Source organism: Annulohypoxylon maeteangense (genome assembly GCF_022496945.1).
Source record: "Annulohypoxylon maeteangense strain CBS 123835 unplaced genomic scaffold GGS22scaffold_1, whole genome shotgun sequence".
NCBI classification, from domain to species: Eukaryota; Fungi; Ascomycota; class Sordariomycetes; order Xylariales; family Hypoxylaceae; genus Annulohypoxylon; species Annulohypoxylon maeteangense.
In genome coordinates this window covers 1,550,335-1,577,948 of record NW_025953248.1, presented here as the reverse complement: position 1 = coordinate 1,577,948, position 27,614 = coordinate 1,550,335, and the positions used below count along the sequence as shown (strand labels likewise).

At 47.7% G+C, this 27,614-nt stretch overlaps 10 protein-coding genes across 10 annotated transcripts; 4 read left to right on the top strand and 6 right to left on the bottom strand.

The window, feature by feature from the left end:
* The first annotated feature begins 2,247 nt into the window (after window positions 1-2,247).
* Window positions 2,248-5,181, top strand: GGS22DRAFT_6147 (uncharacterized protein). Its single transcript, XM_047967560.1, has 3 exons — window positions 2,248-3,194; window positions 3,258-3,493; window positions 3,548-5,181. The coding sequence occupies exons 1-3, from the start codon at window positions 2,445-2,447 to the stop codon at window positions 4,827-4,829; spliced, it is 2,268 nt and encodes a 755-aa protein (XP_047823761.1). The 5' UTR covers window positions 2,248-2,444; the 3' UTR covers window positions 4,830-5,181.
* A 1,146-nt stretch (window positions 5,182-6,327) lies between these two features.
* Window positions 6,328-7,908, bottom strand: GGS22DRAFT_6106 (Per1-domain-containing protein). The gene is made up of 4 exons (XM_047967554.1): window positions 7,695-7,908; window positions 7,436-7,484; window positions 6,580-7,339; window positions 6,328-6,507 (listed from the first exon to the last, which is right to left on the bottom strand). Exons 1-4 carry the CDS (start codon window positions 7,809-7,811, stop codon window positions 6,441-6,443), a joined length of 993 nt encoding a protein of 330 aa, XP_047823760.1. The 5' UTR covers window positions 7,812-7,908; the 3' UTR covers window positions 6,328-6,440.
* Window positions 7,909-8,510: 602 nt separating this feature from the next.
* Window positions 8,511-10,250, top strand: GGS22DRAFT_149527 (glycoside hydrolase family 5 protein). Its single transcript, XM_047959153.1, has 4 exons — window positions 8,511-9,191; window positions 9,247-9,568; window positions 9,637-9,908; window positions 9,972-10,250. The coding sequence occupies exons 1-4, from the start codon at window positions 8,751-8,753 to the stop codon at window positions 10,158-10,160; spliced, it is 1,224 nt and encodes a 407-aa protein (XP_047823759.1). The 5' UTR covers window positions 8,511-8,750; the 3' UTR covers window positions 10,161-10,250.
* On the bottom strand, window positions 10,251-12,281 carry GGS22DRAFT_149526 (Phosphoacetylglucosamine mutase). Its single transcript, XM_047959152.1, has one exon. The coding sequence runs from the start codon at window positions 12,082-12,084 to the stop codon at window positions 10,465-10,467; it is 1,620 nt and encodes a 539-aa protein (XP_047823758.1). The 5' UTR covers window positions 12,085-12,281; the 3' UTR covers window positions 10,251-10,464.
* Window positions 12,282-12,659: 378 nt separating this feature from the next.
* On the top strand, window positions 12,660-14,622 carry GGS22DRAFT_149525 (crossover junction endonuclease MUS81). The gene is made up of 2 exons (XM_047959151.1): window positions 12,660-13,625; window positions 13,748-14,622. The coding sequence occupies exons 1-2, from the start codon at window positions 12,704-12,706 to the stop codon at window positions 14,578-14,580; spliced, it is 1,755 nt and encodes a 584-aa protein (XP_047823757.1). The 5' UTR covers window positions 12,660-12,703; the 3' UTR covers window positions 14,581-14,622.
* Window positions 14,623-14,691: 69 nt separating this feature from the next.
* Window positions 14,692-15,943, bottom strand: GGS22DRAFT_6088 (Lumazine-binding protein). Its single transcript, XM_047967547.1, has one exon. It carries the CDS (start codon window positions 15,719-15,721, stop codon window positions 14,993-14,995), a length of 729 nt encoding a protein of 242 aa, XP_047823756.1. The 5' UTR covers window positions 15,722-15,943; the 3' UTR covers window positions 14,692-14,992.
* A 524-nt stretch (window positions 15,944-16,467) lies between these two features.
* GGS22DRAFT_6085 (protein arginine N-methyltransferase 1) lies at window positions 16,468-18,152 on the bottom strand. Its single transcript, XM_047967546.1, has 6 exons — window positions 17,949-18,152; window positions 17,829-17,842; window positions 17,739-17,758; window positions 17,550-17,659; window positions 17,150-17,481; window positions 16,468-17,100 (listed from the first exon to the last, which is right to left on the bottom strand). Exons 1-6 carry the CDS (start codon window positions 18,029-18,031, stop codon window positions 16,622-16,624), a joined length of 1,038 nt encoding a protein of 345 aa, XP_047823755.1. The 5' UTR covers window positions 18,032-18,152; the 3' UTR covers window positions 16,468-16,621.
* Window positions 18,153-18,775: 623 nt separating this feature from the next.
* GGS22DRAFT_149518 (PhoD-like phosphatase-domain-containing protein) lies at window positions 18,776-21,585 on the bottom strand. The gene is made up of 12 exons (XM_047959150.1): window positions 21,023-21,585; window positions 20,809-20,968; window positions 20,702-20,760; window positions 20,540-20,647; window positions 20,413-20,482; window positions 20,218-20,356; window positions 20,110-20,165; window positions 19,985-20,041; window positions 19,734-19,927; window positions 19,567-19,662; window positions 19,126-19,489; window positions 18,776-19,034 (listed from the first exon to the last, which is right to left on the bottom strand). The coding sequence occupies exons 1-12, from the start codon at window positions 21,482-21,484 to the stop codon at window positions 18,937-18,939; spliced, it is 1,863 nt and encodes a 620-aa protein (XP_047823754.1). The 5' UTR covers window positions 21,485-21,585; the 3' UTR covers window positions 18,776-18,936.
* Window positions 21,586-22,055: 470 nt separating this feature from the next.
* GGS22DRAFT_194222 (uncharacterized protein) lies at window positions 22,056-24,769 on the bottom strand. Its single transcript, XM_047965473.1, has 2 exons — window positions 23,997-24,769; window positions 22,056-23,865 (listed from the first exon to the last, which is right to left on the bottom strand). The coding sequence occupies exons 1-2, from the start codon at window positions 24,605-24,607 to the stop codon at window positions 22,149-22,151; spliced, it is 2,328 nt and encodes a 775-aa protein (XP_047823753.1). The 5' UTR covers window positions 24,608-24,769; the 3' UTR covers window positions 22,056-22,148.
* Window positions 24,770-24,984: 215 nt separating this feature from the next.
* GGS22DRAFT_149512 (uncharacterized protein) lies at window positions 24,985-27,061 on the top strand. Its single transcript, XM_047959149.1, has 2 exons — window positions 24,985-25,802; window positions 25,856-27,061. The coding sequence occupies exons 1-2, from the start codon at window positions 25,508-25,510 to the stop codon at window positions 27,046-27,048; spliced, it is 1,488 nt and encodes a 495-aa protein (XP_047823752.1). The 5' UTR covers window positions 24,985-25,507; the 3' UTR covers window positions 27,049-27,061.
* Window positions 27,062-27,614: the final 553 nt, after the last annotated feature.

Sequence of the window (27,614 nt, the reverse complement as noted above, 5' to 3'; positions counted from 1 at the left end):
CACAATATGCACAATACAGCCAATGTCTGTATCCTCTGTAACATTACAGTTATGTACCAACCTTACCAAGATTGATGACTCAACAGAGGATGCTTCGGTGTCAACACTTCATTCGATCCCACTGATTTAATGATGTGATTCCTCCATTCAGGGGGCAGATGTGGCAGGAGCGTTTCTCGGCAAACGGCATGTTGACCATTCATATCCGCCCTTACTAAAACAATAATTGTATTAGCCTTAATTGTGGAGAAATCCGATTGGAAGTAACGTTCGAAATGACTCGGTATCATTGCTCAGGTGCTCATGTGCTCGCCCGCTCCTGCCCCCGGGAGTTGATAAGAGATCAAATCAGTTATCGATCTACAATTGCCTTGACAGCTCCGGTTGAGCAACCGTGGGAATTACGCCGATGCGGATGAGGAGTCGACTATTAATTTTCGCATTTGCGAGAATAATACGGGATATTCTAAGGGATTAGGACAGGTGCCCCTTATTACTGCAACTATTGGTGCAATAACGGAATACCTAGTACAATATTGTAACAATTAATTGACGTCACTTAGCACTAACAGAAAAAGGCACAGAGACAGAAAAAAAAGAAAAAAGAAACCCGCCGCTCGGATAGATTTTGTAGCACATTTCCGAGCCGGAGTGTATCATTTCCCCCGGAGCCGAATGCGAGATTAGAACGTAAAGGTCATCGGACAATTGAGCATAATAATAACCTTGGAAACCATTGATAGAGCATAGATTGTTGGTCGTCAGTCCTTCATTGTTTGAACCACTGACGAATAGACAATTGTCCATTCCGAGCTCTCAGCGTCCCCTGTTACTGCTAACCGTTGCCGTTACACAACTAGGAGCAAGGAATATTTTTAGGGAAACGACGGCCAAAGAATAGCATGGAATGTCGATGTGTAGGTGCGTCGTTAGTGCTGCACGTATTGGAATGTACGGGACGTATTACCAGGTCCACGGTGTATTACCAAGCTGGGTATTATTAATAAATAAATTTCAAGGCTTAGCGTACTAGAGTAAGAAGTACGGCAGCCACAGCTTGTCGATCTTTGAACTGCTAGTGCCAGCAAGCCAGCGTTGCTATCATTATGCATATTTTCAACGATAAGCAATTAGAGTTGCTTTTCTACCAACATTGCCGACGTATTCCGTGCAGACACGACCGAAGGTCTATTGGAACACAGGAAAACGCGAGAAATGCAACATCTCTTTGTATGTTTTTATGTCTTCTAATGGTCATAGAGTCATAGCATGTATGCGGTTTACGGGCACAGTCAACAAATATGTACGTCCGTAGTGTTTTAAATGGTACGATGTATGGGACCTTTTGTAGAGAGGAGGAAGTGCGAGAAAATGGGTCGCGTACCCACTATCGGTTTAGTGTGAGGCGCTGGGAAGGCGCAGCTGGAGTTACATCTGCCCTAAAGGTACACTAGGACTTTGGCAAGTACTCCCTGTTAGCACGGAAGTGACGGATAGCCGAGTCTACGATACATTTTGGGGTTGGTTATAGTGGGTTCTACTTTGAGATCTAGCTACCTCGACTTAGATATTGGTCCAGTAACTTGACCTACATTGACAGGGGTGCCCCATAATGAACGGCTGCTGCCTAAATCTCCATCCTTTTGAACGACATCTGGACTGTTCATCATCTCAACACCCCAAGGTCCTCTCCTCCAGCTCTTTTCCTTGATTTCCCTCGTCGTGTGCCCGCGTCCTTTACTCGACGAAGCCTTTCTAAACCACGCCGGCTCATTACCAGTGATCTTCCGTATAGGCTGCCACATTTTGTCCTATTCATTTTGCACACTCTGTCCTATTTTATCGGTGTCCTACCTGTTACACTGACTACGCAGTTGGCTTGTGAAGACCATTTGACGCGCCATTCTTCATTGCCCATTGTCCATTCTTCGTTAATCTTTTTTTGAACTTGGCCGAACCGTTTGCCTGGTTTCTCAGTCCCTTCCCGCTTAAGCAAATCGTTCGACTTTTTAGTCCCGTTTCTCGCAAATCGCGCCTCCGCATTTACACGAGCTCTGTCAGCAAGCACACAGCATTGCCCGTGGATCTTTTTATACATCAGCTCATCCATCCCACTATATTCGCCTCTCAAAGTAAGGTCGACTCCTGTCTCATCCCTCAAATTCATCAATCCCTACCATCTATATATTTTCCCTATCGTCTTGTTGAACCCCCTATCGATTGACCAATGTCAAGTTGTCAATTGTAACATCTCTTGGACACCTCAGGCCATATCAAATTCGGTGTAGGACTTTTGTGACTCATAGGCCTGCTCAGCCTTATGGTGCATAATTGTGCTAACCGTTACCGTGTCTTGACACAGTTTCCTACAGAGATATCATCGAGCTTCTTCCGTCTACCATAAATCTGTACCCCACACCCCCGTGTTATACCGAGTCATCACCATGTCCTTCTCCAACCCTCGAAGGACTCCGGTGACTCGCCCGGACTCTGCTACCGGCAATGGCTTGACCCTTAAGACGAACCTGACCCTACGGAAGGGTGCAACTTTCCATTCTCCTGTTACTCCTCCGTGTAGTCCACCTGCTGCTACTACATTCAAGGTACCATCTCTACCTCGTCGATCACAAACAACTCTTGATGATGTTGTCGATGCTCACGTTCGTCGTGCTGCCATGAACATTGGCAAGTTCGAGGTCACCCTATCTACTATCAAGGCCGAGCCCACTTCCCCCTCTAGCTCTCTACCGGAAGATATCCTTCCTATCCCTAGAGGTTTCTTGGACAATACCATAACCGGAGACACGATGTCTGAGGAGCCTTCTTCCACCGAGACAGAGCGACGAGTGCTACGCCCTCGCAACCGTCGCTCTTCTCGTCACCATGAATCTGACAGTGGCCTGGGTTCATCCATCGCTTCCACCAACAAAAAGCGAAAGGAGGCCAAGTCTACTGGAGGTAGCGCTGCAGCTATCACGCGTTCTGCTACCACTACCACTACCAGGTCTCAGGATAGTCAACGTCTTAGTGACCGTGCTAAGAACCGTATTCATGAACATATCTTGAAACCGCTACTACAGGATCGCTCACTCAAGGACTTCCGTCCCATTGTCAACGACTGTCCCAGAAGGATCCAGGAAAACCAGATCGTTTGTCTCAGGGATCTCGAGAAGACCCTGATCTTTATGGCACCGGTGAGTCAACTTATGAAAGACCCTGGCATTTGTGGAGTTACTTATCGTGGGTTGTGGTTGAAGGAGAAGGCAAAATCTGTCGAACTATATCGTGACTTCTGCCTCACTTCGATTCGATGTATCCAAGCCACCGTCGAATATCTCTCCGATAGAGAACAGACCCGACCTCACGACCGTCCTTATAACAACGGTTACTTCATTGATCTCGTCGAACAAATTCGCCAGCACGCACAACTCATGCAGGAGGCCCGTAAGAGGCAAGCCGAAGGTGAAGAGTTAGGCGATATGGAAGTCGACCCGTATGATCCCCGATACTACCCTGGTGACTGTACACCTGCTAACTTAACATACAGAACGGATGAGGTCAAACTCATGGGTGGCCTTACTACTAACGGACGACCTGCCGAGTTAGTCCGCGTGAAGAAGAATGGCAAAGCCTTCTCTATGGCTACCGGACAACCTGTTGAAGATCTCGAGGAAGACGAGACCAAGGGTCCAATCCGGTTCAAGCGTTCGATGAGTGAGCAGGCTGAGGACGAGGAAGAGATCATGCGATCTATGGCCCGTCGAAAGAAGAACGCCACTCCTGAGGAGCTGGCTCCCAAGAAGTGCAATCACCCAGGTTGCAACAAAGAGTTCAAGCGACCTTGTGACCTAACAAAACACGAGAAAACTCACTCTCGTCCTTGGAAGTGCCCTATTGCTACCTGCAAATACCACGACTATGGCTGGCCCACTGAGAAAGAGATGGATCGGCACGTGAACGACAAGCATTCGGATGCTCCCCCAATGTACGAGTGCCATTTCAAACCTTGCCCTTACAAGTCTAAGCGTGAATCCAATTGCAAACAGCATATGGAGAAAGCGCACGGCTGGACATACGTCCGGACCAAAACCAATGGCCAGAAGAAATCGAGCAAGGCAGATAGCTCCGCTCATCCTACTCCCTTGATCAAGAGTTTGCCCACTCCTAGCAGTGAACAGACTGATCCTGTCATGACACCACCTGATGATTCTGTCTTCGGACGCTACAACGACCATGAATTTCCCTCGTATCCTTCAGATCAGGAATTCCACGCTAGTTTGTATGAGCACCAGCCGTTTGACGGAGATATTCAACTTGACTTCTCTCCGATTGACAACAGCACTCCTTCTACCGACTCTGGCCAATTCAATTCTTTCGAGGACCTTAGTCCTGAGTTTACTGGCCAGTTCGAGGATATCTATGGCGCTCCTGTCCAATTGCCAACTCCTTCGCATTCTATCTACAATAAAGCTATCAAGGAATTTGAGGCCTATGACAACTACGATAACTTCAATATGAACGCTTGTCAACAGTACACTATGCCACAACTCGCGGCTGGTGGTCAAGGTGGCCAAGTCATGTTAACACCACCAACCATGGTGGATGAGGGTTTTGAGGACTTCCAACCTGCTTGCTCTAACCAGTTTGGTCATGATTTCCCTCTCTTCCCGCCTACTTCGATGGATAAATCGAACAACTACGGCAGTACCCTTTTCGGTACCATCACTCCCAGTCTTGCTGCTGGTTACACACAACCATCATCGCAGGATTTCAACATAGAGTATAATCCAGCCATGGATTGGACGCCGGACTACTCTGGATCTCTATAATAATAAGTCTTGGGTGGCTGTTGGATGGAAAGCAATGTGAACAGCCAACTTGGCACATGTGACGCATGCTTCCTGACAAATATCGGCTTCAAACTGGGTTTCATGATGTTACGATGATGACTTGTAGTTGATAGGGCGCGAATTTTAGGGAAAGAATCAATCCCAGACTGCTTTCTGAAGATTATGGTGTGGGGGATGTTAGGGGCTGGATAGACGTTGTTCGGCTTGTCCCTGTGTACACTTTCATGTCACTTTACTTCGGCTTCTTAGCTTTTCTTGGGGATGCCCATAAAACGTTCATAAGTTGTGGTCGGAAGATGTATTCAAGCAATCACTTTGAGAATTGCACCATTGTATTTTCGGAAGCAAGGAGTAAATGATGATCTCCGATAATGAAAAAAAATTATTTCGCAAGACTATCTACCTGGTCCGTATGTGACCTTGATTTTGGAACTCCTTTCCTACCATTGACAATATTGGTGACTTGGGGCTTTCAGAGAGTTTGCTGAACTTCTAGTGGAGTGTAATAGCGTGGGGCATGGCTCGAGTTTGGCGGATGGCAGACATCTCCACTTTTCAATCCAGCATGGACCCATGTCAATTTTATTTAGCAAAGCTTTTCTTCATTTTTTCCCTCTTCACCTTTCCACTCCCACATCCTGCGTCTCACCCAACACCGGATCCCGAGATGCCCGTCAACAGAGCTATACACGCGTTCGCCGTATAGCTTTTTCATCTATGACATCAGTCAACGGTACGTTTCCTCCCTCGTTTTCCCTTCTCCGCACGCAGATTTCCCACACACATGTTTGCTATGATGACTCCGACACCGCAAGTGTCGAACCTACTTCAATACTCATAGGAAGAGCCGTATGAGACCGCCCTCGAGGAGAAAGGGGGGGACCGGGGAAAGGACTTTGTTCCAGACATCGTCTCCTCTCTTTTCCTCCACGGCCGAACCGCGCGTCAATCCCTGCGTTTTTTCCGCCCGTAGGCCGTATGGGCGTCGCGCGTGCACCGCCATGTGCTGCCGCGTCTTGCTCGGTGTCCGCGGGCGGGCGCGGGGGTTCGCCGGCGAGGTGGGGGTGCGTGATGCTTAGATTATTTAATGGTTTCTGATTGCTGCTATTTACGGGGATCTGCGTGACGATGACGGTGTTTCTTCTGTTGGGAAGAGGATTTTTCAGCTGACTCGGCTTTTATTATCTAGGGCTCTTGCGGATTCTGTGGTGAGGGGGCGGGTAGATGGGCTGTGTTGAATGCGGTTTGGAAACATGTGGATTTGTAACTATGTTGGTAGGAATCGACGTTGGTAAAAAAATGGTTTTCTGATGTTGGTCTCTATGGATGGAGTTGGGATCGGGTTTGATCTTGATCAAACTCATATTAGGTAGTTACAGTAGCTTAGTAGTAGTCAATGATAGGTTCTAGTCTAGACCAACGCAGTTCAGAACCTCGAACTCCCCCAGCCTCTATGGTGACGTTATCCCGTTTTTTATGCAGCCGAAAGACAGGACTCCTATTACAATATAATACTATTTTTCAACGCCCGGGTATACAACAATGGAGCCTCATGCATAGCCAAATCCTCCAAGCTAGAACTGCTCTTTGTTAGGCTTTGGTATCCTTCAACTTGGTCGCGATCGCCATATTCTCCTGGGAGTCCTTGACCATGAAACTACAAGCTAAGTTTAGCATATTGTGATCGACCTACTCATAGGAGAGAACTTATAGAAAGCAACCGACTTACTTGTACCATAGAACGGTAGGGCCGATCGTGCCCAAGTGCCATAGGCTATGTGCGTCCAAAGCTCCCCATAATGGCGGGAAATCCAGCAGTTCTAAGCTCATGACCATCATGAGCCAAGCGACAGCAACACCGGGCCAGACAGCCCACGCTCGGCGACTCTCAGTCCACTTTTTCCAACTGAAGTAACTCCAGAGCGCGTTCTGTACCAGGCCTACGGTCACGTTGGCCGCCATATTATATGTATAATTCCAGCGCCACAGCTTCAAGTATGAAACGTGTGCGATGTACATCGTGCAGCAAAGGACGGTCCAGAGTCTGAGCACACTCTGACGGCGCGGCGTGGGTCTGTCGAGCCGGAAGACGCGGATGGGGGTATAGTACATGCCATAAAGCACGCCCGCGCCCGCGGCAAAGTAGTCGAGCTGCTCGGTCAGGCGGAAGTCGCGAATGTGGAAGATGGAACTGAAGACCCAGGTAGCAATGCCGAAGCAGGCGAACAGCTCGTAATATTTGCGTAGCGGGTAGACGGCGGGGATAGCCTGGCGGATCTTGGCCAAGCCGTTCTGGTGCGCGACTAAGTTCCCTAGGCTAAACAACACCGAGAAGGGCTCCTGCATCCCGAGAACGCGCACGAACGGCCATTTTCCGTGGAATTGGGTGATGGGCTGCCCGATGGCGAGACGCTGCTGCGTTACTATATGCTGGCAGGTGTAGTCGCACTCTTGTGGGCAAGTCCAAAAAAGGAGGCGGTGGTGGAAAGCTATAGGAGAGAAAGGATAGAAGTTAGTTTCGCGGTCGCGTGGTTTTTCGCAGGTGAGGAATCGTAGCTATATATGCATATATCTTCGCGACGTACGGATATGGGTCGGATTGTTATTGGGGTCGCAATTCTCTCTCGAGCAGACCTATTTCGCCGTCCACGACGGACCAAGTTAGTAAATCTATTTCTTCTTTCTCCTTTAAGTTGCTCGCACAATATGTTTTTTTCTCTCTCGCAGATATGTCTTAGGTAGGCTCTGTTGGTAGCCAGCCGGGCACTTTTGTTAAGTAGCACTTCCGCCGAGACACATCGCACACTGCACTGGACACTGCACACACGCACGCGAAGAACGAACCTCTACGCATTCCCGAAACTCGGGCAGCCTGTCACCGAGCGAGGCTTCGGCTGTACCCCATAGTTGAAAGAAGAGGCAGACGACGACGAATGTCAATAACGATGATGGGCGTAACATGTTGTATTCGGCATTGGCGAAGCTTGTTTCTTCTTCGCAGAGGGGGGCGAGAAAAGGCTTGGAACCTCCCCAGAGCGAACCTGGGGGACCTAGGAGAAATCTGTCCAGGCAATTGGGACCGCTGACGGCTTCTTTCTTTTCTTCTGATTGGACCTTATTAGGTGGATGCGAAGTTGAAGCCAATTGGCATTCGATTAGGGGGCTTCTCCAACAGGGCTACAGGGCTCCAGGGCTACTGTGGGGTTTTCGTATAGAGCATAAAGCTTTCTAATTGCCAGCAAGCAGCAACCACCCGGGCGAGAGAACGATCGTCATACCTACAGCGTAATGCTGGCAGGTCGGATGGCAGCTTCCAAGGTCAAACGCGCTAAGAATAGGTAAATTGACCGATTGACGTACCGGTACCCCGGATTCTTGGCCCCAATTCCGCTCGCGTGTTGTACCGGTAACTTCCCTGCTAGAGAGCTGTTGGTGCAAGAGCTATTCCCATGAAACAGTTGGAATAGTCCTATTCCTTCTCGTTTCGCCAATCCAACATTGAAGATACTTGCCGTTCTTATCTATGTTATTCTCTCGCATTTCAGGCTTACAACCTTAAAGCTAATCGGCCAATTGATAATCAACCGACCGAACAGAGATGAAATCTGACATTCCGTGTTCTCGCAATGAGGGGTTTCAATATCACCATCTCCTCTAAATATTTAATATAGAAAGGAAACCAAAACATTCACATTGAATCCTACGAGGCTTGTGAGCCGTAGTGATGGTCCTATTCGGGTATCTAACATTACCCGGAAGACTTCCCTCCGCGGACGATTATAATGCCGTCTAGCACACCGAGTAACGTTCGTAGGTCTATGTCTATATCTTTTTGTTTTCGGTTCTTTCGAGAAGTCTCGATTATGTATTTTTCATCAGATTCGGATTTCGACCCAGGTCATGATGATGTTGCCTTTGCTTGTTTTGTATGCAGCCACCGTGCTAGCATCTCCTCTCCGTCGCGCCGCGAAGCTTTCTCCGGTCACGCGTAACGGAACTAGCTTGTTAGTTGACGGAAAGGTCTGGAAAGCAGTTGGTCCAAATGTCTACTGGCTGGGTCTCGATGAGAATGTTACGCCACCGGCAGGACAGCCTTTTTATGCTCCTACTAAAGCCAGCTACCCTACTAAGGAGCGTGTCACTGAAGTCATGGCTACAGTTCAAGCCCTTGGGGGTACCATGATTCGTGGGCACACATTGGGCGTTAGTGTTGGAAACCCTCTAAGTGTTTGGCCTGAGCCGGGGAAAGTCAACGAACAAGCCTTTGACTCTATCGACTGGGCTGTCTATCAGGCAGGCATATACGGCGTCAGGTTACTGATACCATTAGTAGACAACTATGTCAGCTCTTATACAACGAGAAAATTCAAATGGCCAGGAGCTCACCTATCAGTAGGATTACTACCATGGAGGAAAATACAACTTTCTTCGTTGGGGAGGCTTCGATCTTAATCAGAGGAGGGACGAGAAAAATCCCTTAGTCCAGCAATTCTACACAAATGCTACTATCGTTGCGACATTTAAGGATTATATCAAGACGATAATTACCCATAGGAACCAGTATACCAATCTCACATTCGCCGAAGACCCCACGATATTCGCATACGAGACTGGAAATGAACTTCTCGGTCCTATATGGGGTGACATGAACTCACCGGCAGACTGGGTCCAGGACATTGCGAAATATGTAAAGAGTCTTGCTCCCCAGAAGCTCATGGGTATGTTCAAAGGCGCTTTTAATATCCCATCCCTTATAGTCTCAATGTAAATACTAAAGTGTAAGCAGTTGACGGGACATATGGCATCAACAAAACCCACTTAGGCATCGAGGAAATAGACATTTTCTCTGACCACATGTATCCTGTTGACACGGCCAAACTCCAAAATGACATCCAGGTCGTCAAAGCCGCAGGCAGGCCCTTCTTCGCGGGTGAGTACGATTGGGTAGGTGGAAATACCGCCAACCTACAGTCCATGTTCAAGATTATTGAAGAGAGCCCCACTGTGGCCGGCGACACTTTCTGGAGTCAGTTTGGACATAATGCCCCTGACTGCAATGTAAGCAACCCCAAATTGAATCTAAATTGTTGCTGTGAGCGAAGTTCCTAACGCCAATTACAGACTTATGTAGATCATAGCGATGGCCTCGCCTTACAATATGGTAACCCAAAAAATACGGCAAATCAGAACAGTCGTATTCAACTCATTAGGAAGCACTTCATTGCCATGAGCCAGGGCAAAGAGATCGCGCCTGATGAGGCTTTACCAGCCGTGCCATGCCCGGCACCTACATCACCATCGTTTCGTTAGGGATACTATGATAAAATTAGCACGGTTGGTTGATAGGCGTAGCATTAAAAACAAAGAGCCTGGCTTTAACAAGAAAGCGACAGCATCAGAATATTTCTACGTGAAAACAAATCCTACCTCGAATGCAATATCAAATGACGGTTATTGGAAGTATTTAGTTAAATTCATCAGCTATATTCGTAAAACGTAAAGCATCGTTCCCGACCTAAGAATCACCGAACTTTTCCCCTTTTAAGGCCCATGAACTGTCTACAGTATACCCTCACGTCATATACCCGTTCCCACAGCCACATGTCTCCATTACCTAACCTCCGTACGCCTTCACGATGGCCGCGACCTTGTTCGCAAGCTCATCTGCTTCGGATCTCGTGGCGGCCTCCGCGTAGACCCGGCATGCGTTCTCCGTCCCGCTAGCTCTAGCAAAAGAGCGGGCATTCGTGTACTTCTTCACAACCTTGTCAATCTCGTCTTGGCAGTGTTCCGGGTAACTAAGCCTTCGTTCCGCATCAGTAGTGTGGAACAGATCTTTATTGCCTACTTCCACACGGACAAGACGGTTGGGGAGATCTTGATATGTCATGGCCCAATCCCTCAGCGTCCATCCCTTGTGGGCCAAGATAACTTCAACCATGAGCATATCTGATATAGCATCACCAACGGTCTGATTAATAAGATCTCCCAAAGCGCTAAGGGTTTCGAGGGCGTCCTTCTGTGCCGGCGATTGTGGCTCCTTGGTCTTGAATGCCTGCATGGCATCTTGAGAGAATAGGACGGTGCCGTGGCCATTGGCCTCGAAGTAAACGCCGATGTCATACGAGCAGGCAGCATGGTGAAGGTGCTTTACACCCGTAGGAGTGCAGACAACTGGGATCTGTAGGTGCTGTTCAACGTACTTGGTGCTAGATCCGTTGGCATAAGCAGTCTGAACAAGTCCGATACGAAGCTGGCCTTCTAAGCCAGCGGTGCGGATGAGATCCGCGATGAAAGACGCTGCGAGAGTTGCAATGCGATCACCATCTAACATGAAAAAGCCGGTTTCTGGGTCGACCCAATAGTACATAAGGCGGTCAGCATCACCATCCAGGGAACACCATCTCTCGCCGGGGGCAGGCTTCGGGTTTGCAGGAGCTCGCTGTCTAGTCTTGACAAAATCGGCACCGCAGTCCAGGTTCAAGACTTCTGGGCGCAAGACGTCATCGTTGGCGACCCTTACTTCCAGCCCGGTCTTGGAGGGGTCGTGGTGCTTGAGGAGCTCACTAAGCTTCGGGCCACCAACACCATTGGCACAATCGACAGACAACTTTCCAGTAACCTTGCGTCCGCGTAGAGCGCTATAGAAAGCCTGAACAAGTTTCTTGTAGTATCCAAGCTCGCTGACCTCTCCGTATGCCCCCGGAGTACCGGCAGTGTTGACGCAACGGGTTAGGTAATGGAGTTGGGGGGTTGTGAGGATCTTGTAATCGGTGTACGTCGTATTCGTAGCAGCAAGGGAATCGGCGAGGGCTGTGACGAGGGTTTTGCCGGATGGGCGAGTATCGCGACCGGCAATGACCTTACCGGGGGAGGTCAGGTCGATCTTAAGCGAGTCGGCTAGCTTATAGAAGTAGTCGACAAGCTCCTCGTGGCTCGGGGCATTGACGAGATTCGTAGCATGGACTTCCCACTCTTGCTCAAGCATATCACCCATTGGGTCGACAATCTTGACACCATTATCCACCGCAGGGTTATGGCTAGCGGTGATCATTACGCCGATCGCCTGGCCATTGAGTTTACGAGTTCGAAGAGCTGATAATAATCCGACTCGGAAGGTAACACCGTCTAGGAGATCGGCATTCATACGGAAGCCCGCTGTGCCGTACTTGTATAGCCTTCCGGGGACTATATCGTGCTTCTTCGAAGCGGCTAGGATAGCGTCTCGATCCATGATTGGTACGACGATTGAATCTTGAGGTGTACAATATCGGTTGATTTGGTATCTATCTGTTGGACTATTTAGATGAATAAAGGTTATCGATGGAATACTCAGGTATATCTGATAGATTAAGAATAATAATTGAGTTGTCACTGTTGTAAGAATAACGAGGCTTAGACAGAAAAAGTCAAGGTTGTTAAGGTCAAGGTATCGAACGAGTAGACCAGCAGGCTAATAATACGAAGTAGCAACCCCTCCTTCGTGATGTACCTAGGGAAGTTCCGCCCCACATTGAACGCTAGGGCATCTGACGTTACCTGAGCTGCAGGGTAATGACCAATTAGAACCCGGATAGGAGAGAGGTGGAGCTAAGCACTGGCTCAGAGCTCTAAGCTGAAAGCGCCCCTCTCAGCCCCTGTTGCACCTGCGACAATTCTATCCTATCATTACCTCATCGGGCGTCGGTTACTGCACCTAATAGTTTGCTTGGGGGTCCGGTCACCTGACGTGGCGTAATTATTCATCTCCACCTATTCACTAAACGCGTCCCGTCGCGTTAAATACTCATTCTCTATTAAAATCCATCAATCTTTCACAACTGATAGAATCGGCATCTTTCGATACCAACAAGATGCCGCTTGAAGAGCCCTGTGCTAACCCGCTCCTCCTCGGGTGGGTGCAAGAATGGGTGGAGAAAGCTCGAGACCACAACTCCAAGGGTCTGTTAACTTACAGGAAGGCATATGACGCCCTTAAGGCATGTCCCGTAACTTTTCAGCATCCCTGTCAATTACAGCAATTGAAGGGATTTGGCCAGACGTTATGCAATCGCTTGACAGAAAAGATGCAGAAGCATTGTGCGGAGAACGGGTTGCCTATGCCAAAACGTCCGAGACGAATCAACATTCCCGGCTTAGCTGGCCAAGATGACGACGATGAAGATGGTGAAGAAAGACCACCAAAACGGCAGAGAAAGTCAAGGCCTTACGTACCAACTCTTCGATCAGGTCCTTATGCCATAATTATAGGGTTGTCAGGGCTCGAAGAAGGCTCACACCAAGGAATGACAAAACAACGTTTGATTGAGGTGGCACAACCCCATTGTGATGCCTCTTTTACTGCTCCTCCCGACCCAAAGAGTTTCTACACAGCTTGGAACTCTATGAAAACTCTTCTTGAAAAAGACATCGTCTATGAACGCCGAAGTGGGCCGACAAGAAGATACCATTTGACCGAGGACGGATGGGAGGTAGCACGACGGATCCAACATACATTGGACCCTAGCCTACCTAGACCAGCCCCACCAAGGCCGGAACCTGTACTCCAAGAGATCGAGCAGCCCCCTCGTCCTGTAAACCGATCCCCTTCTGTAGAAATCGAGGAGAAGCCTAGACACGACTCTAGTTATGTAGACGTCGTCACCAATGGGGATACATCTTCTGGTAGTTCAGCACTACCACAATTCCGACCTATTCGCCTAGCGCCTGGGTCCTTTGAAGTCCAACTACTACTAGACGTTCGTGAAGTTCGGGCAAAGACAGACCGGGATTACAGTAAGCAACTTGAGCCCCTTTAATGACATAATTTCTCCTCCATTGGTAGGATAAAGGCTAGGCCTTTCTAGCTTGCCAAAATAAAACCTCGTAGAAAATAGTCACTAATCTATACAATGCAGTGCAAAACGAATTATCAAAGAAGGGTGTTAATCCAGTAATGCGCTCACTCGAACTCGGTGACGCCCTCTGGGTCGCCAAGTGTAAAGATCCAAACTTTCTATCTCGACATGGCGCTGAGGGAGATGAAATCGTACTTGATTATGTCATCGAGAGAAAAAGACTCGACGACTTGATTAGTAGTGTCAAGGACGGCCGTTTTCATGAGCAGAAGTTTCGGTTGAAACGATCTGGCATTAAGAATGTCGTCTATATCATCGAGGAAGTTTCAATGGATTCGGAGACTTTAGACAGACGTGCGGAAATGGTACAATCCGCTATTGGGTCTACACAGGTAGTCAACGGCTTCTTCGTAAAAAAGACGCAGAAGATAGACGACACGATCCGATATCTTACCCGAATGACCATGCTGTTAAAGAAGCAGTATGAGAGCAAGCCTCTCCTTGTCATCCCAACCGAAATCTTGACTGCTCAGAACTACCTCCCACTCCTAGAGCATCTCCGAGAAAAGGAGCCCACTACGGGTCATTATATTAGCTATCCAGCATTTGCGTCACTAGCGTCAAAGTCTGACATGATGACATTACGGGATGTATATCTGAAGATGCTGATGTGTACCAGGCAGGTCTCGTGGGAGAAGGCCTTAGAGATCCAGAAGAGATGGAAGACCCCGTACGAGTTTGCAAAGGCATTCGAGGAGTGTGGTGGTGGAGAGCAAGGAACAAAGCGGAAGCGAGAATTGGTTTCTGATCAGATGGGAAATCTGTTCGGGCGTAAGAAGATTGCGAAGCCACTCAGCACGAAGATCGCAGAAATCTGGGCTGATGGTATATGAGGCCAACGAAAGAATGAATCATTGGTCTTAATGTTGACAAAATGATATCACAATCCCAAGTGATTTTCAACTAGATTAGAGCAACACGGTTATCATTAGGCTCATGAGCGCTCTTCATGTCGAGGACTTCTCCTATTTTGGCATTTGATGTTAGAGGATTCACCGGCTATATTCGTAGCGCGAAAACGAATTAACGAACTGGCTCGATTTTCATAGTACATCTCATATTGGTCATCCAAATACCCCTTTTGTATATTCTAGCATCTTGTGAGACATACCACATCATATCATCATATATAGAGAAGATATCTCTTGATCCAGCAGCTTCGATTTCCCCCCTAAACATCACCCAAGCCTAACCAAGCCCCTACCTACCAAAGAGACCCAAGCACATCCCCCTTCCACATCCCCCTCAAGAATGTCCCCCCATGGCCTGCGCCACCAAATTCTCCACCATCCCCTCCAAAAACGGCTTCACCAACATCTCACCCTGAGCCCCCAAATACCCCGCCATCGACTTCTCCGCATACTTCGCGAGCACATCGACCTCGACATTAACCGTCTCGCCGACCTTCTTCCTCGCAACAACCACCTTCTCCTGCGTATACGCAATAAGCATGACCTCGAACCATCCCGCGCCATCATCGACCTTCGTCACCGTGAGGCTCGTCCCGTCGAGCGCAACGTACCCCTTAAACACGATATACCTCAACACCTCCGCGCTCCGCGGCGCGAACCGGAACGTCAGCGCGTTGCCGTCCTTCGCTATCGCCGCGATCTCCGCCACCGTGTCGACGTGGCCTTGCACGAAGTGGCCGCCCATCCTGGTATCCGCGCGCACGGCTCTCTCGAGGTTAACCCCTGATCCTTTCTTCAAATCGCCTAGGTTCGTGAGTCGGAGTGTCTCGGGCGCGATGCCGACTTTGAAAGAGGGGACTGTGGTGGCGCCGCCATCGTCGGAGGGGCTGGTGGAGAGGTCCGTGGCTGTGAGACACACGCCGTTGATGGAGATGCTGTCGCCGAGCTGGGCGTCCGCGAGCAGGGTCGATGATGCGGGGAGGTTGATGGTTACGGAGGTGCCGCCGGTTTCGTCGTTTGCGTTGAACTCGGCGACCACTGTGTGCGGCGTGATATCAGTCATACGTTCCCTCAGGAATTCAATTGATAAGCAGTCAAACAATCAGCCAAATCACATATCCCTACAAGATAAGCTAAAATAAAAAGGGGTTAATTACCTCCAATCTCCTCAACTAATCCTGTAAACATCTTGTCGAGCTTGAGCTGAGCTCTGTGTGTGTTCGTCTTAATTGTTTTCGGAATTTTCTGCTTGTCGCAAGAATGACGTTGTTTCTCCCGAGCAATCCACCCCGCTATCACATGTAGTACACTAGCACGGAACCCGTTCCGCGCGCTAAAGGGACCCTTAAATTTCTAGAAACTTGCCAATTTTTACTAAGCGAGATCGGGATACATATCATCCATGCATGTACATCATAATAAGTAATAGTATATGCGAGGGCTAGGACTGTTTCACTATTGGGTAGGTACTATATGGAATGTTCTGAGCTGGGTATATAGCATTGTGATCAGAACATAGGTCAATTGACCATATTTCGACCATGAGAGGAGCACTCCTATTGAGTTCCTAACTATGATAGAAAATGACAAAGACCAGTCGGCATTAACTGACCCATCAACCTCTGGATAACCACTTTCTATGTGGTATGTATGCATCTCGAGGGACGTGTAGGAGTTACGGCATATCGTAATCTTCGTCAGTCATAAAATCAACCCATAGCACTCATCCATAAACTTCTCATCCCTTGCCGATGGTCATCCCTTGTTCCTCGTCCCTCTAGGCCAAAGAGCAATGACTTTTGCCTCCAAACGCCTTTCGTAGTCCCAGTCGCCATGCAATAATGCAAGACCAAGTAATTATTGCTTTGCAGCTTGCTGCCTACAAGATGGGCTCTATCCGCTGGACCGGCGTGACCTGGCCCAGATCGCAGAAGACAGTGCGATACACGAGTATATTTCTCGTTTAGCACATCTTGTAATCACAGCTGCCCTCTGCGTATCTAGTACCATCTTGGGTATCTAATAGATAGTTGATCTTAATATCAAGATCTCGGCGGTTCTTATCGTTGGGCTTCACATCCAAGTTGCAAGTAATCTCTTCTCCTTGTTGAACGGTGAGAACTTGGTTCAAGTAGAAGACGGTCTGCTTCCAGTGGGTATACTTGGTGTGAGGGCCAGTCGAGAATCGAATGGGCTTGTGGCAAGCTGTGAAGTCGATGTCGAACCATGCCACAAGTGCGTGAACAAAGTCATCGCGTCGGGCGCTTAACTTGAAAGGGATGGAAAACGCGAGGTCTGCGGTTGTACATTTGTATAAGTCAAGTGTCAAGACCGAAGTAGGGTCTGTGACTGCTGCCTTGACTTCGACAGTGTCAACGAGGGGCTCGGCTAGAGCTGTCTCTTTCAGAGGAGTATAGTCAAAACCGTAGACGTTATCCCAAACTATGGCAAGTTAGCTTATTCCTAAGTAATTCAAGTTCGCCGAACTTACATCCTATTTTCTCGTCTTTGTATTCACCATCCTCAATACCACAGACAAAGATGGTAGCCTTGTCAGGGAAGATCAGTCCATCCTTAGCGAGGAACTTGTCACGGGCATATAGAACCGTGTCAAGCATGCTCTCGTAGAGGAGGAAGTAACCCATCCACTCGGAGATGATGATGTCGACCTTAGGGAACGGTAGCTCGATCTCCTCCATCTTGCCTTGGATAAGTGTAATCTTGTCCTCCATACCGTTAACCTTAACGATCTCCTTGGCCTTGAAGATGATGGTGGACATATCGACACCAATGACATGCTTTGCTCCTGCTTTGACAGCAAACCTACGTCGTAGGATGATTGTTTAGTTTATGGAGGTAGTTAGGTCAGTCGTGGTGGGGTGAAGCCTTACATAGAGAGAATAGCAGTTCCGCAACCGACGTCCAAAACAACCTTATCCTTGAAGAGATGCTTATTCTGTACAATGGCATTCATGTAGGACTTCGTGCGGACTTCATCTTTCTATATGAGGAGACAATGTTTTGTTAGACAAGTAAAGTAGACGTTTATGGACTTAGGATTGTAAATTTAGTATACGTACCAACATCTCCTCATGGATTCCTGCAATGCGATTAATTCTCGTTAGTCAAACCATCCTAGATCAGCGTGTTAAATGGTAATGAATGCGTACCATGGTGATTGTAGCTGTTGTGCGACAAAAGTTAGCCAGAGTCAAAGTTGTTATCTTGCATAGCATCATCGAGCAACATGGCTGTAGGATTTATGCAATGCGGGATGCGCACAAACTAACCTGTTGAAATAATGCTGCTCGGAGTGAGCCATGTCCTTGAGCTGCTTCTCGGCAGTCTCAACGTCCATCTTGTCAGTTGCCATGCTTACAATGCAAAGTGCAACCTGTATGGAGTTGAATTGAATTGTGAGAAAGAATGTGTAAAAGGAACCAAGGTTGGGCTCTCCCGCAAAGCGATGTAAGGTTTGGTTTACTTTTTTTTTTCTTCTCGTTCTTTCCCACTAGAGCCGCTGCAGAGAAACGACCTAAAACGGTACACAACGGATCTAGACTAGACTAAAAGCCCCACAATTGGCCTCGATTGCGCGCTCCAGGCGCGTTCCATTCACTGTGCAATTGCAACCCCACCGGAATGCGGTGAAACAATGATCCCCCAATCATTCTGCCGCACTTACCGCCCTAGCACACCTCGGTGAGTGTTATAAATAACTTACTCTCCTCCCTTCTTTTCAAACTTTTCCTCCTTTCCTCCTCATACTTACCTTGTTCCGCTGACCATAGCTCAATAATCATGGTCAGCATGGGGAGAGACCTGCATTGCACAGCGCGGAGTCGACCCTCTTCTATTATCCCTCGTGGATCGTAGGGAGCGCAATTTTTGCTTTTCCATTTTCATTATGAGCAACGCCTCGATGCATTGCCATGAGGAAGATACTGCATGTTTGCGTTGGTTGCAGCCAGCCACGAAGGAAGCCACCGGCGATCGCATTTGCGGATTGCCCCAACAATCCTTCATTTCTGTCGCAATTCCAAATGCGAACCTTGTACTTCAGACTACAACTCACCCGTCAAAATATTTCGTGCCTATTACTTGATTTCTAGAGCATGTTGCACATCAATCGACTGCAAACTGGACCATTCGACACGTTATTGATCGATCACTCGAATTAATCAATTATTTCCGTTCATCAGTAATATTGCAAAGTTTCAACGGGCAAACAGCAATCGTCCAGCGATCCACCGCGTACAGCCAGCTCTCCATCTCCACCTACGTAGTGATATACATCTTATCAAACCCAACAATATCCCACTCCCAAGTCTCCGTATTCAAGGTAATATTCGTCGGATTCGTGACCCCTCCCTTAACTACCAGACAACAAATTAGCACACCCATCCACAGGATTTCTTCGTGTCCCTAACGGATCCGAATAACTAAAAAGCGAAGAACAACACTCACCAAACCCAGCCTCCACACTCCCCCCCGCGACGGGCCTAGCCAACTTATTCGCCCCAGCGAAAACCGTAAAATTCGCCAACGGCAAATCCCACGCATTCCGCGTCGCCACGCTAGGAGAGCCATAATACCTCGCCTCCAGCTTTTCCGGCGATATCGTCAGTAGATAATACCCGCGGTAATACCCGTCCTGCCACTGCAACACGCGATTCTCATCAACCAGCTTCATGGCCTCGGCGCGCGCCGGCGCGATTAGTCCGTTAAACCCCGTCGAGCTGACCGCCGTGCCGGCGAACTCGACGCCGATGGCGCCGTCGCCGGTTTCGGCGCTGTATGGCTTTTCGTCGAGCCAGACTAGGTCGGATACCTGTGTTTTGTGAGCTGGGTTGTTCGAAAGATGGGGTAAAGGAAAAGGGGGATAGGTAGGGAATTTCGTAGACGCACCCAGTTCTGGTGGCTGTCGCCGGCTAGGAAGACGGTGTTGCTGATATTATTGTTGTAGAGGTGCTTCAGCGTTCGGTTTCTGTTTGCGACGTACCCCTGAAAAGGATACATACGTCAGCATCCTACCCCCTACTATCCCCCCCAGTATAATAGGGCTCGATACTTACGTTCCAGTTATCACCGCTGAACCCAGAAGATGCAGAGATGTGCGAGAACACGATTTGGTTGCCTATAATTCGCCAAGTTGCGCCTCGGTTGGAAGACTTGGATAGTTGGTTGTAGAACCAATTCTCCTGATGGGAGCCCATCAGGGATCGCGAGGCGTCGTTGCTGATTTGTTCGATGTACTCGTTATCCCAGCCTTGTTGTTATTAATAACCTAGTGACTACATGGAATTTAAGTTGAAAGGGTACATACCAAGAGATGTAATGCTTCGGTCGTAATTTCGAGTATCAAGCACAATTAGGTCCAAAACTGGAAAGCATATGTTAGTGATGTCGGTGAAGGAGTCAGGGGTAGGTTGGTCTAGGGGTACCACGTACGATTACCCATCTGGAATGATCTCCAAACTCTCAAGTTGTCATCGAGGTCTATCTGTCTTCCGAAGAGTTAGTGGCCATTATCTATAAGCAGATCAGACCATAACTTACCGAATGGGCATCCACTCAAAGTACGCTCTCACGGCATTCATCTTTCGTTGGTCCACGCTGACGAAACCATCATTCAGGAAGGATTGTTCAGTATTGTTGAGAGCACTTGAACCATCTCGATATCCATTATCTGAGACCTCTATACGAATAATCAGCGTCGAATTGCAGTTGATTGCCTTTCTGTCATGTGCGTACCATGATCATCCCAGGTCGTAATCCAAGCGAAGTTCTGAGAAGCGAGCTGCAGATCCGGGTCGGTGCGATACTATCCATTATCTAAATATGCAACTATATCCAAATTTGTGGTTGGGGTGGTACTCACCTGTCCATGGCGAGTTCTGTAATCGTGAAGACTGAACAGATACTTTCCCGGCTCATGGGCTCTCTCGCCCTTTGCATTTCCTTCGTAGATGTAATCCCCTAAGTGAATCTACCCATATTCTCAATTAGTAATAAACCCAGCTATGTGATCTATAGTCCATACAAAGTAATCTTGTTCATCCTTGCGAGCAGCGTTTCCGTAGGCGTTGAAATACCCATTAGCTTCCAAGCCGTTAGCGAGGTCAATTTAGGACAATGCAGAACACCCACGATAATTACTACAAGAGAAGACAGCAAGTTTCAACTCTAACAGATCAGCGTTCGCCACAGGAGCAGTCTTCGTTCGTCCAATAGGACTTGTAATATTTGACCCGCAAATCGTGAACTGGTAATTGTACACCGTGAATGGCTTCAGTTTCGTGGCTTCAACCTAGAAGATATCAGCTAAAATATTAAAATAAGCAAAAAGAGGATTCTATATTACCTTAACGGTATAGTCGATATCACTAGTTGTGAACCCTTGGCCACTCGATACAACCTCCCCCGTCTCGTTCAAGAAGACATTCCAGTTAACACAGATAGGGCTTGGATCTGCGTTGATGTAGTTCTGCGTCTCATGGCTATATAGCGGCACAGGACCCTCGACAGTAATGTTACTTGCGTCAGAGGAGAGTGATGGCGCAACTCGAGTCCATAGAATTACACTCTCTGGGTATGGGTCTCCAGATGCTATACCATGTGTGAAGCTAAGTTCCTCTGCCTTATACGCGATAGCATCACGCTTGAGGCTGCGCATAGAGACACGGGGCACATCAATTCCAAGGCCAGAATGGCGACGAGACGGGCTTGCGTAGTTCAGATTTCCATTAAATGTCGCTACCGCAAATCCGACAAAGACCTCGGCGACGAGGCCAATCACTGCTAAGTTAACCATAGTCAAGGACATCAAAGAAGCCCTGTTAACAGTTAATATTGAACAGCACCAAAACGATTAATCAAGAATTTTAAGATCAGTTAGTTATAAAAAAAGCTAATATGTGCTCTTTTATACCTGGTATCACGAGTTGTATACTATGTGCAACATTAGCCATGTGGGTAGCAATACTTCCAGGGTCACCAATAGTATAGGGTTTAAATGGGAAGACGTCACTCACAAGAATGGAAGGTAAGTCGCCAATCACTAAATGTGTCAGTAAATCACATCGATTGATGGCACGTAGGGTAGTAGCGCTCTGAGCCGCTGAGTGCTATTTACGAGAACGTGTGAAATGGAAGTTTTCTAATTGGTTGGAAGTTATCGTCGCTATGCAGGTCTTCAGCTTGCACCGAGTTGGGGATGACGAAAGATTGTGATTATTCGGCGGGGCATGAATAATGGGATAGATAAAGTAAACCAGGTTATACTCACTAGGACAGAGCCGCATGCTCTTGTAAAAATCTACAACGTCGGGTAGGTCGGGTAGGTAACGAAAGTCCCAAGGTTAGTAGGTAAGTCACGAACACTAGAAAACGATTATGTTAGGCACGATAAAGATAAAGGTTCATATCAGTAACTCTTCATTCAGAAAGGGGTATACGAGGTACAGCAATTCATCCACTCCCCAGGTAACTTAGCCACACCACCTCTCATGAGGCTCTCTCCAGCGAACTCCGAGGATCGCAAATATCTTCTTCTCATCTTGTCCCTCGATTAGGGTTCCTGCAGTCATTTGGTTGTTTCGATCATGGTGGGCGTCACTATACAATCCCTTTTCGTTCAACCTCATTCCTTTCTTTCGTGCTAGTAGCCGAATAGACCTGTTGAAGATATCGTTGCCAGTAAAGTAGATCAGTGCTGCCCCGAATTGACATTGAGGGACTAGCAATAGGTCGATGCGTCTCCATATTGGTCGATATTCGGCCTTGGGGCCCGGGAAAGCGCCCTCTGGTAAGACACAACAGCCATGCCATTTGCTTCCGCTATCATCATCGCTGCTACCATGGTGAGCAGCAAGTTCGGCAGTCAAGAAACCATCTTTTGTTAGGGTTTCGATAAGCCGACCCAAGAACGGAGTAAGTTCGCTGATAGAATTTGTGCCCCTTTTGGTTATTATTAAATCGATATCGCCAGAGCTATCTGCTCCACGGCGATAGCTACCTCCAATGATAAGCTCCATGCTACTATCAATCACTGCCGCGACCCTCTTGACGCAGCCAGCCAATGCCTCCACCTCTATCCGTGGGATCCTCGTATTCAAGTCGTCGAAATATTCCAGTCCGATTTTCTGCCTATCGTTCAACTCGGCCCCTTGTTTAAGGTCATCTAATGTACGAAACCCCTGAGCAATCCATTTCTGAGCGACACTATGGCCGACGCCATGAATTTGAAGGAATAAAGCCATAACCTTCCGACGAGGGTCATCTTGCGCATATTCGAGTTGTCTCAGTCGGTTCGTATTAACGATCTCCTCGATCTTGTCTGCAATTCGACCGATATTAGGGAGCGCGCGTGCTTCCTCTGCCGTACGTATCTTCTTGCGCTGTGCACGAAGCGTCGAAATGGCTAGCCTGTATGCTCGGATCCGAAAGTTATCATTTGCCAGAGTATGTATCTCTAGCATCTGTCGAAGAACTTTGATAGTCTCCGCATTGGGACCGCCATCATCCGTGTCGCCTTTTGTACCTCCTTTCATACAAATGAATTTATCTTGCCAATTAGGAGCCTTTCGTCGAGGGCTAGCTCTCCTTTTTCGTGGACCATCATCCGCCGAGTTATCGGAATCTAATGAGGCTTCATCTTCTGCGATCAATGATGACCCGATAATATCACCATCATCTATCAGTGAATCATCTAACGTGTTGTCCTTCATTTCAAATATACATTGTGTAAGTTCGTCGTTCTCCTCAGGCATGGCGCACGCCTGCGTCCCAGAAAGCCCAGCAGCCTCTGCGGTGTTCTGACCTTGTCGCATTTGGGAAGATGACATCAAAATAACGCTTTCCTGGGTTGACACCTCGTGACTTCTCGGTGTGCTTGATATAGACGCATGGCGTCCCTTTACGGACTTTTTACGCCTTGGCTTTAGCTTAAGTGAGACACCGGAATCGTTTGAAGGCGAGGGCGCATTTGGCGGCAGTTCAACTGTAGCCGGTGCTCCGGTAATTTTGTACTGTCCTTGACCTGGGTTCGCAACAATACGGTGCCTTAGACAATCAATGGGATAATTCGTATTGACAAGAATCTTTTCGGACCATTTGCTGTCATCTTGTAAATATCGTTCTATGTCTGCATAGGTGAGTTTCTTGTCGACAATTATGTGTGTTGCGTTGACAAGCTCCCGACACCAGCTAGATAATATCTAGTCAGTTATTTGGATACAACCAGTGAGATACAATTATATGGCTCCGTAGAGTACGTTTGATATTGAAGGAATTCATTCCTAAATAACCACGAGCGATTTGTTCAAATAAATACTTACGTAGCGCCATGTTCTCGAGCTTTGGTGATCTGGAGTCTTCGCGCTGGATTAATATCGTCATTAGGTATGTAATAGAAAGAGAGACCCTTGAAGATTCGTTGTGCCTCCGGGACCAGTCTTAGAGGCGCTTCTTTCTTGCGCTTCCCCATCTTGGCAGAAGACGAGGGGTCACTCTGGGGGCTGGAATGTCTAACGCGAAGTATTGGCTGCGTGGAACGTATTGAACGACGAAGAGGCTGTTTAGCTACACCAGCCGCAGTCTCGAACACGGTAGCATCTGCGCCTATAAACGTATCTGCCTGCAAACTTGCGCCGCTAACTTTCGAATTACGATTGCGCGGAGTGACTTTAATAATCTCCACCTCAGAATCGCTACTCGTAGAAATCGGATCTGACACTATTCTCTCGGATGTAGCACCCGGAAGCTTGTCGACGATCCTTCGCGTAGGATGAGGAATTTTAGCCGGCGTGGTTGAAGTATCAGAGAGAAATTCTCTGGTCCTTTTCCGATATCTCTCTTCATATTCGTCTAAGGAATCTTCTGTATCTTCGTCCTTAAAAGTTTCAAGGCATTCAAAGAACGCGATCTTCTCTTTCAACAAGGAATCCATTGATTACCGATCATCGCCTAGGTGTGATAAAAAAGGCAATGTAGTAGGAGGCTGGTCTAATATCCAGCATCAGAAAATACATTTTCTGGGTTTTTACTATTCGTATGGAGTAAAAGCTGATATTACGTTGGCACAGCTTAATATATTTGGTTGGAGGTGAAGGTACGGACTATGACGATGATGTACATGGATGGTAGGCAACAGCCAGACCCGCTTAACCTAAAATCAGTATCTATGTGCACGGACCACTTAGTCGATTGAAAAAGGTATAAAACTGCAAAGTCAAGGAATCGAACCCTATGATTTACGATTTATGATTTTAACTAGGTACCTAGCAATTTCAGAGTCATTATCCCCCCACGGAATACCTAATCGCATATTAAAATATTGTCATATCTTTACCTTTTTCAATATCTACCTATATGCTTGTTTCAAAGACAATTCCGTGGGCGAGATGTTTCATATTACGAAATCTCGTTTTACGTATCTACTTATTGCTTTTCTTTCTTATTCAAACGCAGCATGGACCGCTCGTGGCTTGCTGACCTCCTGCGGGGTGACACGTCTCAGTGTCTAAGACTGCTTTACCTGCTCATACTCGGAAGTATGATACGAATGTCCATCTTGATATCTCTCTGCGTCATCTTACGTAGTCGATGTCTCCCGGTCGAGTACTTGCCTCTCCCCCGACCTCGAGAAAGGTCGTTTTCTCCCGCTCATGCTTGCGATCGAGATCCATCTACCATCCTACTATTTAAGATATCTCTTTCTCAATAACACTCCTAGATCCTTGGATGTTTAAATAACCCTAGGTGCTTGTTGGTAACCCATACGTCCCTTCAGACTTTACCATCTTAGCTCACCATAAGACGCTGTTTCTATCCACGCTTCTTGATCAATATGTGGTGCCTTAAGGAAGTCAAAAGCTCCTTTAAACTCTGGTTTAGCGATGGGGAAGCCATCAACGCTACACGGTTTGAGATAGGCGTATCATACCGCTTGATCGTCGATCAGCTGGGATTTCTCGACCTGGTAGAAATACCTGGCCAGCTCCTGAACGGGGTTATTGCTAATGATGAACTCCTCTCGGTACCCCTCGACGATGCAGATACAGATGGTCTTATGAACCTGAGTCTCTGTGTCGATGAGACTAGTGGCTATGTGCTGACTTACATGGACTCCGCTGTAAAGACAGGTATGAATATAAGCATTGCCAATGTAATTCTTATAGATGCTCATGAGTCTTAGGGCCCAATACCCGCTCGCCAGAACCAATTTCGGTTTCGGGAAAGTTCAAGCCACTGCCGAGCGTGAGCGCGGCTGACGCTGCCTTTCTTGACACCATGATCAAGGGAAAATACGTGCCATATCCGAAGATCCCCGACGCCCCAGGAAAGACGATAGAGGAACTAAAGCAGCTTGGCCAGAAGCTCTTCCCATTCACTCCCTATAGCTTCCAGCTTGCAGTGTGTGTCTATGATTGGACGACGGCGTCATTTACTCGCATGGTCTTCATGAAGATATTCGAATATACCGGCATCCCGCCACAACCATTCCCCATTGACCAGGACAGCATCGCAGCACAAATATGGGCCAGCAACTGGGGCACATACAACCCGCAGGATGAGGCGTACATGAACTCTTTTATGATGAAACCTTCACATTCGAAGGACGACGTCAAGGCTCAACTTAGATCCGTCGCTGCCGACCTCCACAAACTCAGCCACGTGCAGAACGAGTTGCTGTCCGTAGCCTTACAGGCGCTGCCTCGCACGTCCATTTTCCAGCATTCGCAGCTGTTTAGTGGACAGGTAGATATCTACCAGCTCGGATTAAGTCACTTCGGGATTGAGTTCCTTCAGTGTCCACTCAACGACGGCCCAGTCGGCAAGGAACTGGTGACCGCCTTTGACGATGTGCTGGCCAGTTATGTCTCCACGGGAGAAACCATCACGACAAAAATGGCATGGAGCTTCACGGACACTGTCGACGACGGTATGCATTACTCGAATGGAATCTTGCTAGTCGCGAATATGCCAGGAAACTCGTCGGTTTGGGATCACGTTGCGTACGTGACGCCTTTGTCGGACGATCCGAAGAAGACCGAATACACGTTCCCGCCAGGAACTAATTTCGAGGTTCAGTCCACTACGAAAGCCACGATCCGCGGCAAGAGCACGGTTGTGATAACCTTGAAACCCCTGCCTAGTAAAAAACAACAGACGGGAGTCTTGAGTTCGAACCGAGAATATACTATGGCAAATATATCGGCTCTATCTCCAAATGAGAGTAATGATTATCTCAAGAAAGCGTCTCCGCGTATGCTTGATGGGAACCAAGTTGTGAAGGCTATCAATTCGAGTACCGCTGCTCCAAGTTTGCCTCACACCTTGCATAAGACAGGAGGAAGGCGATGCGCTTGTGAGGAGGGGACTTGGTGATTGAAGTGTGGTCCTAATTATTCCTGATTAGGAAAATTCCACTTTGCTTATTTAAGTATAGTGGCTCTTGGCGTTCTCTACAATACTCCGGAGTAGCTTCAATGGCTTCAATTTTTACACTCATTACCTGGTACCTAGGCCCTACATGAAGTTCTAGGTCAGATGGTTTTTGTGACAAGGGGCAGAAATATAAAAGCCATAAAAGAAAGAAGACGATGATACGGATGCGCTGAGTAAAAGTCGGTCTTTTTAATTTTACCTCATGCAGCCATGGTACCACGACCTACACAACTCAGATAGTTTCAAATAGAAAAGACAAGACACTCTTTTATTGATACCTGTAAATTAATTGATGAAGTAGACCGATATAATGTCGTGAATGTTTTTAAATTCGTTTACTATATTTTCGCCGATTATACTTCACAATCACATGTATTCAGGCAGGTTTCATTTGGATTTCAAAGTACCTTATAAGTACTGATATTGACCTATCGACTTGAAAGAGCGCCCAGTCTTTTTAATCGCATCAGAAAACGACTCCCAGTCTCATTAGATACATAGACATG

What these genes read in the sequence shown, in the direction of transcription:
- GGS22DRAFT_6147 (XM_047967560.1), top strand. Translation starts at nt 2,445, where the DNA reads ATGTCCTTCTCCAACCCTCGAAGGACTCCGGTGACTCGCCCGGACTCT. An exon ending in CCCTGATCTTTATGGCACCG is followed by an intron (nt 3,195 to 3,257) that starts GTGAGTCAACTT and finishes TTGTGGTTGAAG; the next exon opens with GAGAAGGCAAAATCTGTCGA. An exon ending in GGCGATATGGAAGTCGACCC is followed by an intron (nt 3,494 to 3,547) that starts GTATGATCCCCG and finishes CTTAACATACAG; the next exon opens with AACGGATGAGGTCAAACTCA.
- GGS22DRAFT_6106 (XM_047967554.1), bottom strand. Translation starts at nt 7,811, where the DNA reads ATGTTACGCCCATCATCGTTATTGACATTCGTCGTCGTCTGCCTCTTC. An exon ending in AGTTTCGGGAATGCGTAGAG is followed by an intron (nt 7,485 to 7,694) that starts GTTCGTTCTTCG and finishes ACGGCGAAATAG; the next exon opens with GTCTGCTCGAGAGAGAATTG. An exon ending in CCTACCGTTCTATGGTACAA is followed by an intron (nt 6,508 to 6,579) that starts GTAAGTCGGTTG and finishes CTTAGCTTGTAG; the next exon opens with TTTCATGGTCAAGGACTCCC.
- GGS22DRAFT_149527 (XM_047959153.1), top strand. Translation starts at nt 8,751, where the DNA reads ATGATGATGTTGCCTTTGCTTGTTTTGTATGCAGCCACCGTGCTAGCA. An exon ending in TGCTCCCCAGAAGCTCATGG is followed by an intron (nt 9,569 to 9,636) that starts GTATGTTCAAAG and finishes AAGTGTAAGCAG; the next exon opens with TTGACGGGACATATGGCATC. An exon ending in ATAATGCCCCTGACTGCAAT is followed by an intron (nt 9,909 to 9,971) that starts GTAAGCAACCCC and finishes CGCCAATTACAG; the next exon opens with ACTTATGTAGATCATAGCGA.
- GGS22DRAFT_149526 (XM_047959152.1), bottom strand. Translation starts at nt 12,084, where the DNA reads ATGGATCGAGACGCTATCCTAGCCGCTTCGAAGAAGCACGATATAGTC.
- GGS22DRAFT_149525 (XM_047959151.1), top strand. Translation starts at nt 12,704, where the DNA reads ATGCCGCTTGAAGAGCCCTGTGCTAACCCGCTCCTCCTCGGGTGGGTG. An exon ending in AAAGACAGACCGGGATTACA is followed by an intron (nt 13,626 to 13,747) that starts GTAAGCAACTTG and finishes TATACAATGCAG; the next exon opens with TGCAAAACGAATTATCAAAG.
- GGS22DRAFT_6088 (XM_047967547.1), bottom strand. Translation starts at nt 15,721, where the DNA reads ATGACTGATATCACGCCGCACACAGTGGTCGCCGAGTTCAACGCAAAC.
- GGS22DRAFT_6085 (XM_047967546.1), bottom strand. Translation starts at nt 18,031, where the DNA reads ATGGCAACTGACAAGATGGACGTTGAGACTGCCGAGAAGCAGCTCAAG. An exon ending in GAATCCATGAGGAGATGTTG is followed by an intron (nt 17,660 to 17,738) that starts GTACGTATACTA and finishes CTCCTCATATAG; the next exon opens with AAAGATGAAGTCCGCACGAA. An exon ending in CAAAGACGAGAAAATAGGAT is followed by an intron (nt 17,101 to 17,149) that starts GTAAGTTCGGCG and finishes AACTTGCCATAG; the next exon opens with TTTGGGATAACGTCTACGGT.
- GGS22DRAFT_149518 (XM_047959150.1), bottom strand. Translation starts at nt 21,484, where the DNA reads ATGTCCTTGACTATGGTTAACTTAGCAGTGATTGGCCTCGTCGCCGAG. An exon ending in AGGATGAACAAGATTACTTT is followed by an intron (nt 20,648 to 20,701) that starts GTATGGACTATA and finishes GAATATGGGTAG; the next exon opens with ATTCACTTAGGGGATTACAT. An exon ending in TCAGCGGTGATAACTGGAAC is followed by an intron (nt 19,663 to 19,733) that starts GTAAGTATCGAG and finishes TATCCTTTTCAG; the next exon opens with GGGTACGTCGCAAACAGAAA.
- GGS22DRAFT_194222 (XM_047965473.1), bottom strand. Translation starts at nt 24,607, where the DNA reads ATGGATTCCTTGTTGAAAGAGAAGATCGCGTTCTTTGAATGCCTTGAA. An exon ending in GCTCGAGAACATGGCGCTAC is followed by an intron (nt 23,866 to 23,996) that starts GTAAGTATTTAT and finishes GATATTATCTAG; the next exon opens with CTGGTGTCGGGAGCTTGTCA.
- GGS22DRAFT_149512 (XM_047959149.1), top strand. Translation starts at nt 25,508, where the DNA reads ATGTGGTGCCTTAAGGAAGTCAAAAGCTCCTTTAAACTCTGGTTTAGC. An exon ending in GGACTCCGCTGTAAAGACAG is followed by an intron (nt 25,803 to 25,855) that starts GTATGAATATAA and finishes CATGAGTCTTAG; the next exon opens with GGCCCAATACCCGCTCGCCA.